Source organism: Grampus griseus (genome assembly GCF_964374135.1).
Source record: "Grampus griseus genome assembly, chromosome: 15".
Classification (NCBI taxonomy): Eukaryota; Metazoa; Chordata; class Mammalia; order Artiodactyla; family Delphinidae; genus Grampus; species Grampus griseus.
The window spans coordinates 984,053-1,003,621 of record NC_139009.1 but is presented as its reverse complement, the minus strand read 5'-3'; the positions used below and the strand labels follow the sequence as shown (position 1 = coordinate 1,003,621).

The window sequence follows — 19,569 nt, the reverse complement described above, 5'->3', positions numbered from 1 at the left end:
TAGGGGGCCGGGGACGCAGGCGGCGCGGGCGCCTCGTGCTCCCGGCCGGTGAGCCGGCACGCCGGCCCGCACATCCTCTCCAGAACAAAGGGGTCCCTCCATCGCCAAGTGCGCTGGGCGTGCGCCTGAGCGCACAACGCTGACCGTAGTTGTTAGAAATAAGTGTAATTTGTATGAATGGAGAGAGGTCAGTAATTTTATGTTTTGCAAATGCTTTCTTCTCTATTAGTATTTTTATTCCTAGATTTTGGAGGAGTGTCGGGGCATGCAGTTTCCGTGGAGATCAGGGCTGCTAAAATGCGAGGCTGGCATGGAGGAGATTCTGTTTAAGGGGGAAAAAAGGCAGTAACCCCTTCCAGTTCTTTTCTCTTTGTTAAATTTAAACTAAGACAGACAGAATTATAATCCAACACGATGAAGGCTAAGTTAGTATGAGAGCTGGAAACCAGGAGTGCACTTTGACAAGAAGAGTTCAGGCAGAATAATATGCTATAATCTATCAAGGTAACAGCCCGAAGGATGGGGTTTTCATTCCAAGCATCTCCCCTCAGCTATTACATTCAGGGGAAGGAGCTGCTAGACATCTGAGTAGGCAGCACGTTTCACGCCAGCTCTGAAATCAAATTGCTCAAGGGAGTGTAACTCTCTGGGGGAAAAAAAAAACAAAACGGAGGATCGTCAGGGGTATCTTGATTTTTCTTCTCTGTCCTCCATCTGCCCTTCCTTCTCTCCCTCCTCCTGAGAGGCAGGCTCTGAGGAATTCTTGATCTGTTTAAAGCATCATAAAATTAAAAAATTAAAAAAAAAAAAAAAACACCCTGTACCTCTTCGTTTTTTCTAAGCTGGTTGACTAAACTGCAGGTTTGCTGAGCCGTAGAGCAGGTCAGCCCGTGATCGCTGCAGCGGTGCCGTGTTGAACTGAGATTGCACATCTTCCTGCTCAAAATGCAAAAGTCTCTCTCCACCACAGGTTTTGTATTAGAAAGTACATTTTATGTGGGGATTTTTGTTTTGTTTCTTTGGTTTCCTACTATATACCCAGAGCCTGTGCCTGATAGGACTCAATAAATATTTGTCCAAAAAATGGAAGAAAAAAAAAAAGTAAATTCTAGTTCCTCTCCTCCATTCTTCTAAATCCTTGTGTTTTCCTCCACTCCAAGTCTTGGAGTATTAGCCTCAGTGAAACTAAAGGAGAATTTTAAGTATATATACATTTTTAGGTATTTATGTATAATCTGTACACACACATACATTTCTGAGCTCTTAAGAGGTCTTTGAACTGGAATAGAATTGAAATTAGGTGCTTGTTTTTCTTCTGGCCCGGCTTATTGCTAAAGGCAAAAATGTATTAGGAAGAAAACATATAGGTCTCTGATAGGTAAGTGATAGAGAGATGATAGATAGTCGATAAGAGACAAGAGAGCAGAGACTGATGGGTGATTAGTAGATAAGAGAGAGGCGGATGCGTGCGTGCCTCTGGCAGCCAATTTCCCAGCCGCGCGTGCGGAGCAAGGCATATGGGGGGCCACGTGCTCTCGCCTTGGGCTCTTATACACGTGAGACTGCAGTGAGCAGTTTCCAGTTTGAACTGCGTCCTGGCGGAAGGCAGGGCTGTGGTCTGGGAGATGGATTCTCATGGTCCCTGTGTCCTCCTGTCCCGCAGAACCCTGACATGGAGGTGGATGAGAACGGGACCCTGGACCTGAGCATGAACAAGCAGCGGCCGCGAGAGGGCTGCTGCCCCATCCTGACACCCCTGGAGCCCATGTCCCCCCAGCAGCAGGCGGTGATGAACAGCCGGTGTTTCCAGCTGAGCGAGGGAGACTGCTGGGACTTGCCCGTGGACTACACCAAAATGAAGCCCCGGAGGATAGACGAGGACGAGCCCAAAGAGATTACTGTATGTCCTTTTCACCGACTGTCCCCCTACCCCGTCCACTCAGCATGTAAAGTTGGCACGACTGAGGGAAAATGCCCTTGGCACACGCCTTAACAGAAAATGTCTTTCCTCTTGAAAAATGACCTTTAGCTGACTAGGGCTTAGAAGACATTTTCGGTTGACCCAGCAGAGATTTGGCACTAACACTGATCAGAGTGGAACAAACCATTGCCTCCTTTAAATGATGAATTTTATTTTCTAACAAGTGTGTTTTGTTGCAGACGATTTCTGTAGGAAAATGTGTAAACAGCTTACTAGTTTATTTTTTCTGGGTGATAAATTGATAGAATGCAGGGTTGTCCTTGCAGGGAGGGAATTATAATGAGACTCTTAAATACTTAAAATGATGAGTTCTGTGCGGTTAATTAGCTGCCTCGTCGAAGCACAGGACAGGGTCTGTTCTCTAAGAAACCTAGAATACGCAGAAGAGCCTACCTACCCCAGCCTAGAACAAACCATTTTAGTACCGTCACCTAAATCTTTGTTGACTATAATATTACCAAAACACCTATGTCAAGAACATATTTTTGAGGTAGTTACAATTTTCAAATCCAGATCATTAAAATAGCTATCCTTTAGGCTGAGAAAATAAATGAAAATAAATGTTCTTTATTAGACTGACTTTTCCTCCAGTGTTCAACTCTGAAAATTATGACATCTTTATTCTCTGAAAAATGAAAATTCTTTTTGAACACAATAGGGAGACCGCCATCCAAGCAGTAGCATCTTTACCGAAGCAGGAGGGAGGTGGAGAAAAGGGAAACATTAGCTTTTTGTAGGAATTGGCAGGGAAGGCACCTGTTTATAAGGCATTACATCAAAAGCTTATTACGCTTATTTCAAACTGATTTAAGTATCCAGGCATCTTAAAGGAGAATAGAATCTGAGTGGCAAGCTAAATTCCAAAGTATTTTTTTCTCCTACAGTGTTAAATCGTTACTACCAAATAAGGCATGGTAGTTGAATCTTCGAATTTATTTTAATTAAAATTAAGCCCCCATAAAAGGACAGCAGTATTTCCATCATAAGGTGTCACACAAGTGAAAACCCTTGCACTCTAGAAACACGTTTGCTGAACATCGCCACCTGTAGGAACTTCGAGGTTACTGCAAAGGCCCCAGTTAGCCAAAGTAGGTACATTCTATTAAAAAAAAAAAAAAGAAAAAGAAAAAGAAAAACAATGTTGCCTAAGAGTATTGTGAAATCACAGCGTCAGTCTAAGCTGGGCTTCCCTTGCCTTGGGACTCAAAGCACATACAATACTTCTGTAGTGTAGGATACTCACCAGAGGTTGTTAGAAGCCCCAGAGTCTAAAATATCTTTGGGTAAAAATGCTTAAGCTCCGCCCCGTGATGTTGGATAAAGTGCCATAGGTCTTAAACCCGGGTGGGCAAGGTCCACCGAGCAGCCCCTCTGCCTGCCAGGCCGCTTATCTGTCCCTCCTGTCGGTACAGCTTCAGGAATTTGAATAAGGAATCTGAATTTGCCCACTGACAGGTTACCCTAAGTTTAGGAATTTAGAGCAAGTGATGAGAAATTAAAGTCGCCCAAAGAGAGAGATACTCTTTCAGCGAAGTTGGGTTTGCATGCTCAGGCTGAGGGTGCATCGTGACTTTAAGGGTAGGGTGGGGACAGGTGGGCAATGCGGGGCAGCCATCCCCTGGGGGGACGCAGCCTCTGGTCTGTGTGTCCAGCGTCATGGGTGTGGCCCTGAAGCTGTGTTCTGCCCGCAGCCGGAAGACTTGGATCCCTTCCAGGAGGCTCTAGAAGAAAGAAGGTACCCGGGGGAGGTGACCATCCCGAGCCCCAAGCCCAAGTACCCCCAGTGCAAGGAGAGCAAGAAGGACTTGATAACGTAAGCATGACGGGAGGTGAAATTATCACTCTTCCGAACCTTCCCTTTCTTTGGCTTATCTCTAAACCGGGTCTGTGTATGCCTTGCCGTTTGAGCATGCGACATGCGCAGCGTACAAATGTCCCCAACTGCCAGTCGGGTGGAGCGAGAGGCCAGCCGTGGACGCGCTTGTTCTGAGCGATGCTCTGTGCTCTGGAGACACCATTTCCATGTAATCCTGTGCGTTTTGCAGCTTTTCTTCAGGGCGCTTAAATCCCTGTGCAGACATTGCAGCTAAACTGGAAACAATGAAACTTTTCCAAGCTTTTTTTTCAAACATACTCACTATTTTGGCTGTTTTGTTTTTGTTTGGTGGCAGATGTCCAACACCAAGGTGTGATGGGAGTGGTCATGTGACTGGTAATTACGCCTCACATAGAAGGTGTGCCTTCATTTTTCTCATGGTGGATTCTGTCTTTTCAATTTATTGTTTTCAGCTTACCTCAACAATGCTGTCCAAGTACAAACGTTGAATTCTGTGTCACCCCTTTAAGTGCTATATGTTGACCCTCAAAAGCATGCTAATTGACGTGTTGTATAATGTCTTTTATTTTGAAACAAACTACCTAAATTTGGAAAATGACTTACAAACATTGAGACCAAAGGGCACAAATATTTGAGTCTTATTTTTTCAAGTTTCTGGAAAGACGTGTTTCCTTCAATTTCTATGTAAACATGAATTAGTTAATTATACCAACAAAATTCAATATACAGCACTTGCCCCATCGCTTTTCTGCATCCAACTTTTTAATTTCAGTTTTATGTTGTGTTTGTTCGGGAACGTAAGCTGGGCCTCGGGGCTACTCACCTGACTCTTCCGCCCTGTCTTACAGTCTGTCGGGCTGCCCGCTGGCTGACAAAAGCATTCGAAGTATGCTGGCCACCAGCTCACAAGAACTCAAGTAAGATTTAACGAAAATCCTTCTCTTTCTAAAATCTATTCACTTGGTGGTAACAAAAAGGAAGTGTCGTTTGAAAAGAAACAAATGTCTTTAAAAAGCCACCTGTGTGCGTCAGCGTCTCAGTTCAGCACACATGACTGGGCTTCAGGATGTCAGTCACTTCTCTGGACAATCCATCTGCCTTTTCCCTCTCATTTACCTCCAGCTTTTCCATATCGTATCCTTCTTCTATCTTGAATTTTCTAAAGTATAGATATTTTCTCTCCAGATGTGCATGCACGTGGAAGGGAAGTTTTACAGTTACTCAAACTTTTAGGGAGTGATTGATTGTAATGTAGAAAGTCAAAAATTGATTTCTTAAAAGTCAGTAGTTAATACGATCACTTTAAAAATGGATATTTAAATAGCACGAATGACAAAAGCCCACCATGACGGTAGCTAATTCCTTCAGAGTACACTGTGGTTGTAGCTATCGAGACTCCTTAGGGCAGTGATAACTCAGTTAACTAAGGCTTTTACCCGTGCACAGACAGCACGGCCTCTCGCTCCTCTGAGCCTGTAATTGTCTCTATCTTTTCATCATGAATCTGGTCAGCTACATTTACACCACCAGACTAAGGGTTTTCTTCTGTGTGTGTGTGTGTGTGTATGTGTGTGTGTGTGTGTGTGTATACACACACACACACACACACACACACACACACATGCATATGCACATATATACATCCATATTCAGTTACTAGACAGGTTTTGGAAGAAGTCAGTCCAAGCCATTGACAGCAGATTAAGACCTTTGGTCATCTAGTTAGAAGGGATATTCAGGTGTCTGTAAGGAAAGAAGGGCAGGACTTGAACATTCCACAACATAATGAGAATCGAGATTCCCAAATAATTGTTTTTAATCACCTGGCCTGTTATAAAAATCATCACGTCAAATTGCTCAGCTTCCATTTTGTTTGGAAATGGCTTTATTTCCAACGCAGAGAAGATTCTGTTTTCAGACCCTGCTGGATTCCTTTCCCAAGGACCCCACCCCGTGCTCCCACTCCCTCGAAACGGACCAGGGCATCCGCAGAGTGCGGGTTATGTTTCACACCGTGTCGTTTTTTGCAGGATCCCTGCCCAGGGCCCTAGCGCCATAGATCACCTGCTCATGTTCAGTGACCTACTGAACTAGCCCTTCCGGCACGAGACCCTGGGAGTTCTCTTCATGGCGTGTAAACACCAGGAGGTCGTCCTCTTACTTAACAGCTGTAAAGTCTGTAGCCGTCCTCGCGGTGCCTGACGGACAAATAGCTTTTAGAACCTCAAATGGACAGAATTAGCAAGAACCTCCCAGGCCGCTGTGTTAAGACCTCCTTTTTCCACGGCTTGAAACCATATTCCCCTAACGATCAAAACGTGGTTAACTGCACTTGGAACTTGGCTAACATCAGAACGTGGCAACTTCCCTTGGACTCTCTTGCTGAGGAATGCTTTGCCATCTCCAGTTCCAACAGGCCTGCTGTAAACAGGGAAACAGCCTGTGGACGACTTGCATCTGGTGTGGCTTCTCCTTGGTGGTCTCCAGACCCCAGAGACCAGAGTAGGCTTCTGATGGGTCTGGTTTTCATGGCTTTGCATCCTCTGACTTTGGGCTTGGAAGGTTGTGTTGATCTGAAGTCCCAGGCAGACCTGCTTCTCCTCCGCTGCTGACTCTTTCTTCTTGTCCTGTCTTCTTGGAAGATGGCGTGATGGTCCGCACCATCTGCATCTTCAGAGTGGTGTCCGAGTTCTCTTCACGTCCTCCTGGGCGGTGTCGGCCTGTCTGTTCCCTCCTCCCTTCCTCCCTCCGCCTGGGGGTCGGGGTGGGAGGTGAGTATCTTCCAGAGGGCGATGGCTTCTCCTGATTTATGCTGATCTAAAGGCCACAGTCACCTGTAACTTGTCTTTGCAGCAAGTGAATCCCACTTCAATTGACCCTTTTTCTGGAAAATCCAAACTTGACCAATTTTCTGAAATGATTTGTTTTTAAGACTGGATCTTCAAAACTAGGGGTTTCACTTACATGTCTACTATAAATAGTCTGATATTTAAATGACCATCTTTTACTTGATGATAAGTCTTTCTCAACTGAGGGAACCATATATTTTAATGTGGTTTTTTTTCCTTTAATCTTTTAATTGATGACAGCCCTCCATCCATGGCTTTTTCATGCGAGTCACAAAGCCTTTCCTGTGCGCAGGAGCAGAGATGAATCCCTTTAGGATTTGCAACTGCTTTCTCTAGAATAATTCATGCATGTGCTCTTCTCAATAGCTTATTCTTTACATATGTATTTTAAAAGCTTTGGTCAATTTCCGCTGCACAGCCTCTTGCCTGATTGAGAGAGTCCTTGTGTGATGCAGTGATCTCCACTTCTTCATAGAGACACCTTAGGAAGTGGGTCCCAATTGCCTCAAAAATGTTTCTCGCTTCTGCATCAGCTAAGAAATAGAACCTCCTGGGAATGTTCCCCTTGTCACTTCTGAGGTTGAATTTTGTTAGTTGGCCGTTAACAGGACATTCTTGATCTCAGACACACGAATTTTGCCAGATACACTCTGGGTCTTGGGTCCTCCATCCTCTTAAACTTCCTGGGATAAGACCTTGCTCCATTCTCATCTAGAACAGCACATGTGGGATAGTCTTAAACAGAAGCCGATCGTGTTGTCGAATTATGTACAATATGTAAACTGAACCTGTATTAAAACGTAATGTGTTCGTGAATATCATTCAGTCTCTGCAACTATTGCTTTCTTGTCCCTGGTCCGTCTGGCGTAGAAAACAGGTTGGTGGCTGGGTCAGAGGCAGGTGACAGCACTGGCGGAGGGAGCCCCAGAGGCAGGCGAGGGGACCCGAGATGACCGTGACCCAGGGCCCCGAGACTAGCAGAGACTCTCAGGCTGAGGTCTCTGCTACACAGACGCCCATGAACAGCCACCCCCCCAGAGGACTCCTGACTGTGACGTTCACTGAGACCCCAGGCCAGGAAGAAAACAAAAGAATGAAATTGTCCAAATGAATGTGATTTTTTTGGTGAGGACTCTGCCCAACAAGAGGGAAGTTTCTTCTCTAAAAGTTTCCTTGGCTAAGATCCCCTGGAAGTAGCAACCTGAAAGAACTTGCAAATCACATCACATCATCCTCAGCCTATATTTTTTTTAAGAAACCACACCCTCCCAGCCAGAAATCCTTTTTCCTACTTCCAGATGCGAGATCAGCACAGACACGGGCGTGATGTAGGTGTTTTAGCCACCTCCATGACTGGTTTAAACCGGTTAAAAACTGACTTAAATCAGTGGCAATTAGCTCTAAAAACAGGCCCCCAAATTGGCTTCCATTCATGCTCAGTTGGCCACATTTAGATTCTCCCTTGTTATTCCTGTCTTTGTCATAGAACCAGAATCCCTGTGGTTAATGAGGGTCCTTGCAGGAGAAGGAATTGTCCGTCCCTGCTTCTCTTTACTTCTTCACCTTTGAACTTTGATTTAATCCTCGTGGGGTGGGTGGGGTCCTCCTTTGGGTTCTCCGACATTTAAATCGTTCTTGTGTGTTCTGTCTTTCCGAGGCATGTCTCCCAGGTATTTTCACGTTAGACATAGAGGAATTTTAACCACATACTCAAAAAAAAAAAAAAAAACACCTTGTTTAAAACCTGGTTACCTATATTTAAATAAAAGAATTAAGATTTTGAACTTAGGCCAAGATATGACTTTTCTCTGAGGGCTCCTTATTTCTAGAATTTCCGAGGGCTTATTTCTTCAGCGATGCACGTCGTGCCGGCGTCGGGAGGATTATTTACCAGGGTCTAATAGAGCCTCGCTCCGCCCACAGCTTCCACTCTTTCGGGTGCAGGAAGTTCACCCACTTTCAGTGCATACCAGGTTCTGAGGACTAATTCTCATTTCTATCATCTTCCGCCTTCCCGGTTCACAGTAGTAAATCCAGGGGACTTTGTGAATTACAACTGCCGTGGACTGAGGACTGTGGCCTTCACAGGGGACATGTCTCTGCGTGGAAGGATGTGTGGACCCCTCTGTACAGTTAACTCCTTACAGTAGAAGTTACGCTGAGGTTCTGGCCCTCACGTTGGGGGAGGCATGTGATACGTGATCTTTCACTTCAAGGAGCACCCCTCAGACGCCCTCCTTTCAGTTAGAAAATCATTTTCTTCTGCAGCAGCAGGGCCACCTGAGCACAGCTGGTGCATACGTGTGAGTGTCTGTGGGGGAGAAGGGCGCCAGCCTCGGGCATCTGGGGCTTATGTCACACCATAGACACGACCTGCTGGGACCCGGTGAGCAACGCACATCTGAGATTTAGACGAGGCTCGGGGCCTTCTCTGCGCGCCTGGCCCTTGAGAAGGTGGGGGGCTTGGACCCACCTCTCAGATGTGGAAACTGAGTCCGGGCAGTTGGGCAGCTCAGTCAGTAAGTGGCCGTCACCAAACTTGGCCCAAGCGCCTTTTCCACACTTCATGCTACCGTTTCAAAATTAGTATCCCTTTAGGGGTGTTGGTTTTCGATGGAGAATTAAAGGTTTATACTTAACTACATAAAAATACAAATTCTGAGTTTCTTTCTCTGAAGCTTTTAGCTTTAGGTCTCATGCAGTGTTTTCTCATAACCCACACGGGGGACTAAACAGGGGATTGGGTCCTGTGAAGCTCAACTTCCAGGTGGGACGTGACTAGCAGTCGTGGAAAACTGTTCACAGGGGTTTTGTCATCCCCAGGAAGAAACTCGTCCCACAATTTCTATTTCAACATCTGTAAAATGTTGATAAAGTTTGTGCTGCAGCATTTTTCTAAAAATACCCTAAGAAATACAGCTTGTGGCAGATAGATTTTTATTTAACCATAAGTAAGGTCAATTTAAAATAAGTCCCATATAGGAAATTCAGGGGAGCACAATATAGGAAAACTTCTACAATAAGGATGTTTGAGGATGACTCCAGTTACACACACACACACACACACACACACTCACCCACAGACACACACACGACGCACACACACATGCTCACGCACTCACACACACAAATACACACATGCTCGCACAAACACACTCACACAGACACACTGACACACTCACACGGACACACACTCACGCACACACAATCACATACAGTCACACACACCCACTCTCACATGTGTGCACACACACACGCACACACACTCTCACAGTCTCACAGAACACTCTCACATAGATTCGCACACATGCACTCACACAAACTCACACTCTCGTGCACACACTCACACATGCTAACACACACTGACACACACGCACACACAATCACATACACACATGCTGACACACTCTTACACGTGTGCACATTCTCACACTCACAACACTCATACACTCTCACACATGCACACACACTCACACTCATGAACACACACGCACAAGCTCTCACACTCACACACACTCCCACTCCCACGAATGAGCACACAAACATACAGTAAATAAAGCAATGCAGTATGGCTCAGGCCTGGGCTCACTGAGTTTCTTATTAAGGGAGGTTCTGGGGGAAAGCCTGGGCTCTTCTCTCTGTTTCTGGAACAGGAGGACTTAGCCATGTAGCGTCATAGGGCCCCCTCCCTGGATGCTGGCCCAGCTGCCAAGTGTCATTGGGTAGTTTGCTGTTGTGACTGGATCCGCCGGGAATCTCCCTTCCTGCTACTTCTCTTTCTAATAGCCGACATTAGACTCACATTATTTAAATCCCTTCTTTTAATATGTATTTATTTATTTATTTGGTCGTGCTGGGTCTTAGTTGCCACAGGCATGCTCCTTAGTTGTGACTCCAGGGCTCCTTCGCTGCAGCTTGCGGGCTTCTTAGTTGTGGCGTGTGAACTCTTAGTTGTGGCACATGGGATCTAGCTCCCTGACCAGGGATCAAACCCGGACCCCCTGCATTGGGAGCATGGAGTCTTAACCACTGCGCCACCAGGGAAGTCCCTAGACCCAGATTATTAAGGGAGAGTTCCAGGGGTTTGAGTTTGGGGTTATGTTTTAATCACCTTTAACCATTTTCACATGCAAATCAACGAAAAACAAAACAAAGCAAAAAACACAGAAAAACGTTGATATTTAATTTATTTTATAAAGGGATCTGTGCTTTACGAAAGCATCTGCAGAGTTCTCTGGCAGTATTTGCATGCAGTCCAGGTGTGTTTGTCTTTGGTTTGTTTATTCTCCACCATCTTCCAGGTTTGGGTGCAGGTTATGAGGAAGTTTGCAGAGGGAAAAACCAGACTTCAGTCGTCAAAGAAAGGCACAGGTGTAGGAGGGAAGTTGACTAGTCAAGACACAGCTTTGTACCAATAAACTCTTTGTGCAAAACAAAACACAGAGACGGGCCTCTCCCGTCAGAGGGGTGTCAAGTCCTCATCTGTGAAATGGAAGAGTCCTGGTACCCGGCTCACTGTAGACGTTCAGTTATTGTCACCGTCACCACGGCAACACACGCAAGTCCCACAGCTCGTGTTAAACTGCTGGGTTTCGTGACAACATTAAGCAGAATTCAAAGGAGGAAAATGTAAGCGTTAGTTTAACGTTTACTTAATGACTTCTGTGACCTCCCTGAAATAAGGAGAACTTTAATTCACTCCAAAATCTTCTGAGCCTCTGGCTTTGGAGGACTTTACAGCAAGTCCTTTAATTTAGAAAGAAAAATAAAGAGAAGAAAGACACTGCGGCAGTTACATCCGTTGGAACCCTGGGGGTGGGCGGTGATTGCAGAGAGGGGTGCCTGGGTGCTGGGCTCTCCCTGCCGTGTTTCTGCAGTGCCTGTGTGTATGTGTGTGCGTGTGTGCACGTGTGTGTGAGTGTATGCAGGTGTGCACAGGTGTTCTCACATCTGGTTGTCGCCATCAGCGTGTGGGCGGCATTCTGCCGCCCCGGGAATCATTTCCGCCCCTCTGTGCTCACATCCCCTCAGCAAAGAGGGATGTTCTGCAAAGTCCCTGAGCCTCGAGTCGGAAGCAAAAACCGGGAGAGGGCATCTCCCGGAAAACCGTAAACAGAGCTGTTTCATTCTTTCGTTTTAAAAACTTGTAATCCGCACCCAGAGATAAGACACCATTTCTGCCCTCAAGGCACCATGGCCAGTCCCGTGCAGGGCATCCTGGGAGGCGACCATCGGTGTTGGGGGGTGGCTGGGGAGCAGAGGTCGTGGGCCAGTGCCTGAGCTCAGCTGGTCCAGGCGCGGGCAGCAGACGGACACACTGAGGCCGGGAGGAGGCCGTGCTGTCGGGGCCGCGGAGGGGCCAGCGAGGGGCCGGGCAGAGCCAGCTGCGGGGAGCATGGTCCGGGCAGGGGACTGGAGCCCCGAGTGCTGCTCAGCCCAGTTGGGGGTGGAAGCAGAGGGGAGCCAGCCGTCCAGGCCGAAGCAAGGCTCGTTGCAGGCGGTCTGTCATACCGAGCACCGCCCCACGGGAAGGCGCCCTGGCTTGGCCCCTGCGCTCTCAGGGATCCCTTCTCTCCTCGAAATGAGGGATTTGCTGGGTGGGCCGAAAGGCTGCCGGAAAATCTGGGCTTCATCGGCTCGTAGAAACTGAATTTTTAAGTCGTTCGTTGGTGCCTCGTCACCCATTTTCATTGAAACTAAATGAAACACGATGAATGTGGACCAGATCCCCGATCAGCCAAGTCACAAACTAACTGAAGCCTTGTGTGAAAGCTCTGTCGGTCTGAACCATCCTCCTGGGGCTCCTGGTCGAGGGCTTTCACTGTGGCAACCCCTGCTCCCCGGCCCTGGAGGGGCAGCGTCCTTTTTTTTACCTCAAGTGTGGATTCAGCGGGCACCCGTGTTTCATTTCACCTTCAACCTGCCTTACTTGCTGTCTTCTGGGCTAAACCAATCTGTCCTGTCACCTGAACAGTCCATACACTGGCCATTTAAAGACCAGCTGGCAGTGGCCACTGTGTTTGACCTGAGAGGAAGCCCTCCCGGGGATGGGGCTGGATTTCTAACTTAAAGCTGGCCTTGAGATTTTCATGTTTTTTACTGTGAAAAACTTGGGGAAGGTTTTAAATCCAGAACAAGGCCACAAAAAAGGCCTTCCTTACAAAATATTTCTTAGCATTCCATTCCTCCGTTTTGAAATGGTGAAATTTTAATACAGATACCAGACAGTACTGAATGATACTATTTCTAAATAAATAGAACCCAATTTGTCATCTAATCCAAACTAAAATAATCCACCTACTACAAACTATTTGAAAATGACTCTTTGAATTAGTTTATTGTTTAACTGCAGAATTCCTTTCTTTATACAGTTGAGAATCTAAACCATACAGCATATCTGGTGCACGTGAACAGAAGGAAAAAATGTTTTCCTGACGATTTTAAATATGCCATCTTAAAGGCACTCTAAATGTATGTACGTATGTATTTAGATATGCTGCATGTCAATGTGTAAACACACGCTTATGTGAATGCATGGATTTTGCAGCCTGTGTTGTCAGGCCAGGATTCAAAGCCAGACACCTGGCCCTTCATAAAACGTGCTGACTGGCTGAGTCCTCTCCATGCATTACATCCAGTTAAATTTGGCCTCTCCTGATTATTGGGAATCTGGTCCCGTTTTCACTTCATTCTGGGCTCCTCTGGGGCAGTTCTGACAAATGGTCTTCCTTCAAGCTCAGCGGCTGGTCACCACCCCAGCCCTGAGCTACCGGAGAAGCTGCTTCTGGGAAGGAAGTGAGGGTCTGACCAGCCAGGAGCAGGTTACGTTGGCCTTTAATTGTAAATTTGAGGTTTTATTCCCGTAAACACTTCACTAATTTAGAGTTTCCTTGAGCAAAATGAGCGAATCTGGAAATAAAGTAGACGTTCCCGTTGGGAAGTTACCAGCGAGGATTTCGGAGGGCATTTTTTGCTAGCGATTTCAGGAAAGAGAACCATCCTCTCTGGGTTTCTTTCTCGATTGGAAAGACCGGCTCTGAGCAGGTGAAGGGGGCGTTTGATGGGCCGAGGCCGGCCGGGGAGCCTGGATGCTTGTAGGGAGTGATCCCACCTGTCTGCGCGTTTGACCCGTCTGTGTATGTAACGTGCCTGTGTACGTGTCCCTAAACGTGATCCCTGATCTTCCAGGAGCCACAATTCAAGGAAAATCACATCCCTTCTATTCCATTCTCTCTTTTTTGCATTTGTACGAAGAAAGACGTGTTCCAGACACCTGCGGATTCTGCTTAGCTGTCTGCAGGTGGTCCGTGTGCTTAATCCTGTTCTCTGTCCACAATAATCCTGCTACCTTCAAAGAGAATTGGAGAATGTTGGGATAGTAGAGAGAGACGAGAACTCCCACTCTCACCTGACCTTTTTAAGGAAACAAAAACTTAAGTGCAAATACTTTCTTAATAATCAAAATGAAAATGTGATCTGGCTTCACAAAATGAGTTTCTAACGTACACGACTGTCCAGCAGCACTCTGTGGGGTGATGGGGGTGCCCGGAGGACAGCCTCAGCCCCACGTGGCTGCGGAGCGCGCGAGGCCACTGGGGCTGAGGAGCTCATTTCTAATTGCACTTCGTTTCTGAGCTCAGATTCAAGTAGCCACACTGTCAAGCGGACATCCTTAGTGGACGGTCCACATGGAACCTTAGACTTCGTGGATACCGTTCGTCATATATAGTCTTACTACATTTTAATACACATTCAGGAATATCTTAGTCCTACAACTGAAAAGTTCATGATTTTTTTAGCATCTGTGTCCTCAACATTTTTGTTATATTATTAAGCCATTGACAGAGAGGTTAGCCCTTTTATATTTACATGCTGTCCTCTTTTTAATTTAATGCCATTTATAGACAGATTAAAACTAAATATTATATAAGCTTCACAGTGTGTTTTCAGAATAGAATATTTGCATGTTACACCAAAACCTCATTGTTTCGGACCATTCGGGCCGTATTCAATACAAGGTAGTGGAGAGCCTCTGTTATGTTATTTTAAAAGTATGTTTGACTTTATTACTTTCCAACTTGTACAGAGACTCAAGTCTAGTTAAGCAGGTGTCGCAAAGAGAGCTGCTTAGGCCCCTGAGGACTAAGTAATCCTGGCTTATAATTAGCGTATGCGTTATTAATACTTGGGGCACCGAGGTTGTTAGAAGCCTGCTCTCCACTAGGAGCTGGAATACTTCTCTTTCAAGCTGGCTTCTGCCCTTAATTATCCTCTACCTGTGGGGAACGCTGCCCCACGGAAGTGACCTTCAGGTCCTCCCCATCCCAGGTAGCATTAGCGGCCGGATCCTGAGGAAACCACCACAGTGTACGGCACACAGTCCGGGCCTCAAATTGGTGGCTTCCTTTAGCTCGCTTTCAACCCCAGGGCCACAGAGGGCAGCTCCGTCTTGGCCTCGGCGGGACAGGGCCACGCACCTCCCCGCTCCACACCCCCGCCACGGGCGCGTGGGTGGCGGCTTCGCATCCCCTCCGCTCTTGTCCTCCTGTGGTCAGGTAGTGGTGGTGCCTTTCTACGCGCCTGCCCTCTGTTGAGGTGAATTGCACTGTGATGTGCAATCGCCCATCACTGGCACGTGTAAGGGGGCTCTGGGCGAAGAGGGGGAGAGTGTGATTTTAACAAGACCAGGGCATTTTTAAATGACATTTTTGGAAACAAAGCTACTGTACGCTCCAAAACTTGAGAAAGTGGGGGAAGAAAAATTATGTATAATCTCATCTCTCTGATAAATATTAATTAATTATTATTAATTATATTATTAATCATATCCCTCGAGGATCTTGAAGCCTGCTTCTTTGTGTACTGTGTAGGCTATGGAATCTTTAATAGCTGCATAATATTCCTGGGGTGGGAGGGGATGTTTCTGTAGCTTCCCTCTTGGCCTGGAACGACGAGCAAACACAGACCCAAGCCCCGGGAACGCGGGCGGCTGGCACGTGCACGGTCCCCCGGGGCCTCGGCCCCGTGAGCCGACAAGGGCGTCTCCGCCCAGTTAGGATCTCAGGTGGATCACAGACGGGACGGGACGGTACCCTGTGAAGTGAGGTGACGAGCTCTGCGCGTATACGGCTCACTTTACAGACCCGACAGCTCCCACAGCTGAGCCTGAAACAAGGACCACAGGCTAAGGGCGTGTGTTCTTCCTGGGGTCTGCGTGTAAAGCCCCGTGTGCGGGGAAACAGCAGGAACACGGCCCCCGCATGCTGGCAGGGACGCCTGGGGGTCCGAGGAGGGACAGCCAGGGGACGGTTCCAGAACGTGAAGCAGAGCGTCAGGGATCAGATCCCATCAGGCCTGCAGGACCTGGCAGGACTCTGATCTCTACTCTGAGGGGGCTGGGTTTCGGCACAGCAGAGACATCACCTGACGTCTTCCACTCATCGCTCCAGTTCCTGCCAAGAGGAGGTCAGGAAGGCCCATTGGGAGGCCGTGGCGACCCTCCGGGTTGGAGATGACCCCACAGGCGAGGTCAGGAGCACAGCAGCTGCAGGAGCGGTCAGAACCTGGGGGCTCTGCCCGAGGAACGCGATGTGGCGTGAGTGTGAGAGCATCCGCGCCACCCAAAGGTGCCCCCAGCACCTGCAGTTTCCGAAAACAGGAGGAGCCTGCGGGGGAGTCGGGGGGCGGTGGGGGGGGAGTGGGCCAGGCTGTGGAGGGTCGAATGTCCTAGGCGGTCAGGAGAGGGTCGTGTGAGCACCCGCAGAGTTCGCGAGAGACGGGGGCTGGAACCCTGGATGTGGAGATCGCCAACATACACATGGCGATGAAAGCTGCTCGACTAGCAGAATGAACCACCGTGAGTGAGTGTCGGCGGAGAACAAGGACCGAGGCCGCAGCCCAGCCTCCGGGTCTCCAGTGGGAGGAGCCCCGGGGTAACCTGAGCACTTCCTGGAAACGGAAATTATCACAAAACTTCCAAGTCCGTCACAAATACGTTCCCTCCGACGTCTGGCAGGCCCCTTTCCTCCCAGCAGAATGGGGCAGCACCTAGGATTTCCCACTTACTGACGGTGGCAGCCAGCCCACAGATCGCACCGTGGGCTGTGCTTGGACGGGACGACGTTTCAAAAAGGAAATAGTATATCTGACTTGTGAAGATAGTGTAACCACTGGGGACCATTTAAATGTGACTGTGGTGATGCGTTTTTTCCTTAACACATTGTCAGAGCGACAGGACCTCCATCCATCGGGGTAGGGGCTCACCTGCCCACTTTCCCCGACGCTCACTCTTCTTGCCGGGCTCCTTGGATAAGTCAGGCTGAGGCTGAAAGGACGCACTGGGAGAAGGTTGGGAAAGTGTGAAAACGAGGGCCTTTCGGAGCAGCTGGTTCCGGCAATGATCTGATTATCAAACGGTGCTGCTTCCACTCTTGCCGTGAGGATCACATCCACACTTAAGCCGGGTGACCCCCAGCTCTGCATCGGGGAGGGAGGGAGGACGGTGAGGCTGGATGTACTTGCATGGGAGACTTGCCTTGGTTTCACCTTGAACGTAGATTTGCAGACTGTTTCACCGTGAGGCTTAAAGATGGCTTGAGAGATCCGGAGATGCATATTTCTTAATTCTTCAAGTAACTGTCTACAATGTATGCATACTTCATGGTGCAAGAACTTTCTGGTGCCCTCCCCCTCTTGGCCCTTTGCAAAGCAGGCACGTCGCCTCGAGGTGACCTTCCTTGACCCTCCTCTCGATCCAAATCCACCGTCTACAGGAGCCCAGCCATGGAGCCAGGTCAGCCCTTCGCTGAGCTGGCTAATCCCCTCCCCTGGGCTTAGATCCCACAGCCACGACGCCGGCGCCCTGGCTTCTTTCTGCAGACATCATGTCCCATCTTACGCTGTGGCTGTGTGGTCACCTGGACCGGACACAGAGCAGAGGTTCCTGAGGGCACCCCTCGGGCCTTCAGCGTCCAGCTCCTTCTCAACAGCACTTCACACTGCGCTGGGAACCCAAGCCGTTGAGTAAATCAGTCAACGAATCAGAACAAGATGACTTGTACAGCACAGCCTGGTAAAGAGCCCAGGAATTCTGCAGGGAGAGCTGCGGAGGGAAAGCAGTGGGGTCTGCAGACAGGTCAGCCAGGTGACCTTGGGCAGATGCGGCCACGTCTCTGAGCCCCAGGCCTCCACTGTGGAGGGAGGGGATTCGGCCAGATGACCTGGAAGGTTCCGTTGAATTCGGAAACACTGTTGCCCTGGGTGCAAAGGAGGCAGTGGTGGCGGGCGAGCTCTATGAGGAGACTCATAGAGGAGTGGTGACTCTATGAGGTCACCTCTGTGCAGGCGACAGAGCTGCACGTGGGCGGCATCAGTGGCAGGGCCGTGTGGAGGTGAAAGCCTGGTGGCGCATGCATGGTGTGGCCCTGGACGCGTTCTGCCGGACGCACGTGGCGTCTCCTGCACCAGGACGGCGATTTCCGAGTGAGTAATGGAGGAAAGACATACCTTCTTGGTCGCTGGATGGGAAGCCGGGGAGGAAACAGCATCACTGTCCAGTGGGAGGCCAAGCTGCCCGTCAGCTGTGCCCTGAACCCTGCGCAGACTCGCAGCGTCCTTGTTGGGCGGGGGGCAGGGGTGGGTGTGGAGGACGAGAGCCAGGCCCGGCCAGCACTGCCACAGGTCAGTGGAGCTGGAGGGCCTGAGCACAACTCTGAAAAGGGGAAGAAGAAGCACTTCTCTCTCCCGACCGCCAGGCCACTTCGTCTGCAGCGCGTAGGGGCGCAGACAACCCCTTTACAGCTGGGGACCTAAGACTTACAGGAAGGGACAGCTTGCATCGTTCCACGTCTACCCACCCCACGTTTAAAACTTGTCTAAGAAAAAGAAAGTGAGTTTTACCTGTTTTCAAGACATGGCTGTTTGTGGAAGGCAGTGAGATGCTTATCCTCTCGCCGGAGGAATCGGGGCGCCTCCCGTGGTCCCCCCACCCCCTCCCTCCTGACTGTAGCTTCTCTCTTCCTGCAAAGCCCCCCCATAGACCCCACCCCTCTGCCATCTCTGGCCGTCCCTGGCGGTCTCTCTCCAGCACCTGTGACGTGTTAGATTGAAGAGATCTGTCCTTTCCGAGACTTTCAGCTTGTACGTTTTTCGGCCATCTAACTTTGCGTGTGCTCTCTTCTCCAAAGTTTTTGACTCCCAAGGAATGTGCACCTATTCGTTGGACTTTGCATTTAGGTTTGTTGGTTTTAAAGTGGAATGGGCTGTGTTTTCAGATTAGCCCTCTCGCACATGGGGTCAGGGCTCCCTGGGGGCCACGGGCAGGTGGGCTCAGAAGGGCTGGGCTGGGGGCAAGCGCAGCACCTGGCCCGGGGCCTGGGTCACGCTCGGCACTGGACACATCCCTGGTGAAGTGAAGTGACTCCAGTCATAGCTGCTACTTCTGGCCTCTTTCCAAAGGGAGGTCTGAGCCACACCTTCCTGCCGGAATCATCCCGCGGTGACTCGGTCACGCTGTCGCCGTGTACTTGGGTCTCCGCCGTCTCTCTCAGGTGTTTCTGCTTTTCTCCCCGTGTCACGTCATGACAAGGTTTTTTCGCCCTTGAAAATGCCTGTCTCTGGCTTTAAGTTCCTCGGGGCTCTCAAATGGAGCCGGTTTTTAAGTTAAGTAGAAATAATTTAAAATCCTGTTTATTGCTTCATTGTGAGTATCTGAGGTCTGTCGATTAACTGCTTTCTTTGTAAAAACCCTTTTAAAAGTCCAGGCGGAACATTCGAGTTGCACTGATAAAGGCCCCTCAGATACCAGGAGACACTTTCACACCTTCGGGTTTGCACAAGTGCGACCTAGGAAGGGCAGTAAGCGTCAAGAGGTGACCTCCTCCCACCTCTGGGTGGTCCCGGGC

The 19,569-nt window shown here is 48.8% G+C and overlaps 1 protein-coding gene across 8 annotated transcripts in view; it reads left to right on the top strand.

The window, feature by feature from the left end:
• Positions 1 to 19,569, top strand: part of MYT1L (myelin transcription factor 1 like) — a gene marked incomplete at both ends in the record, with an annotated part of 139,259 nt that overhangs the window by 66,176 nt on the left and 53,514 nt on the right. For all 8 annotated transcript variants that reach the window (XM_082672264.1, XM_082672261.1, XM_082672263.1 and 5 more), the window contains 3 exons: positions 1,664 to 1,900; positions 3,673 to 3,794; positions 4,667 to 4,735. In XM_082672264.1, coding sequence (XP_082528390.1) covers positions 1,664 to 1,900; positions 3,673 to 3,794; positions 4,667 to 4,735 — 428 coding nt within the window. The remainder of the gene's footprint in view (positions 1 to 1,663; positions 1,901 to 3,672; positions 3,795 to 4,666; positions 4,736 to 19,569) is intronic.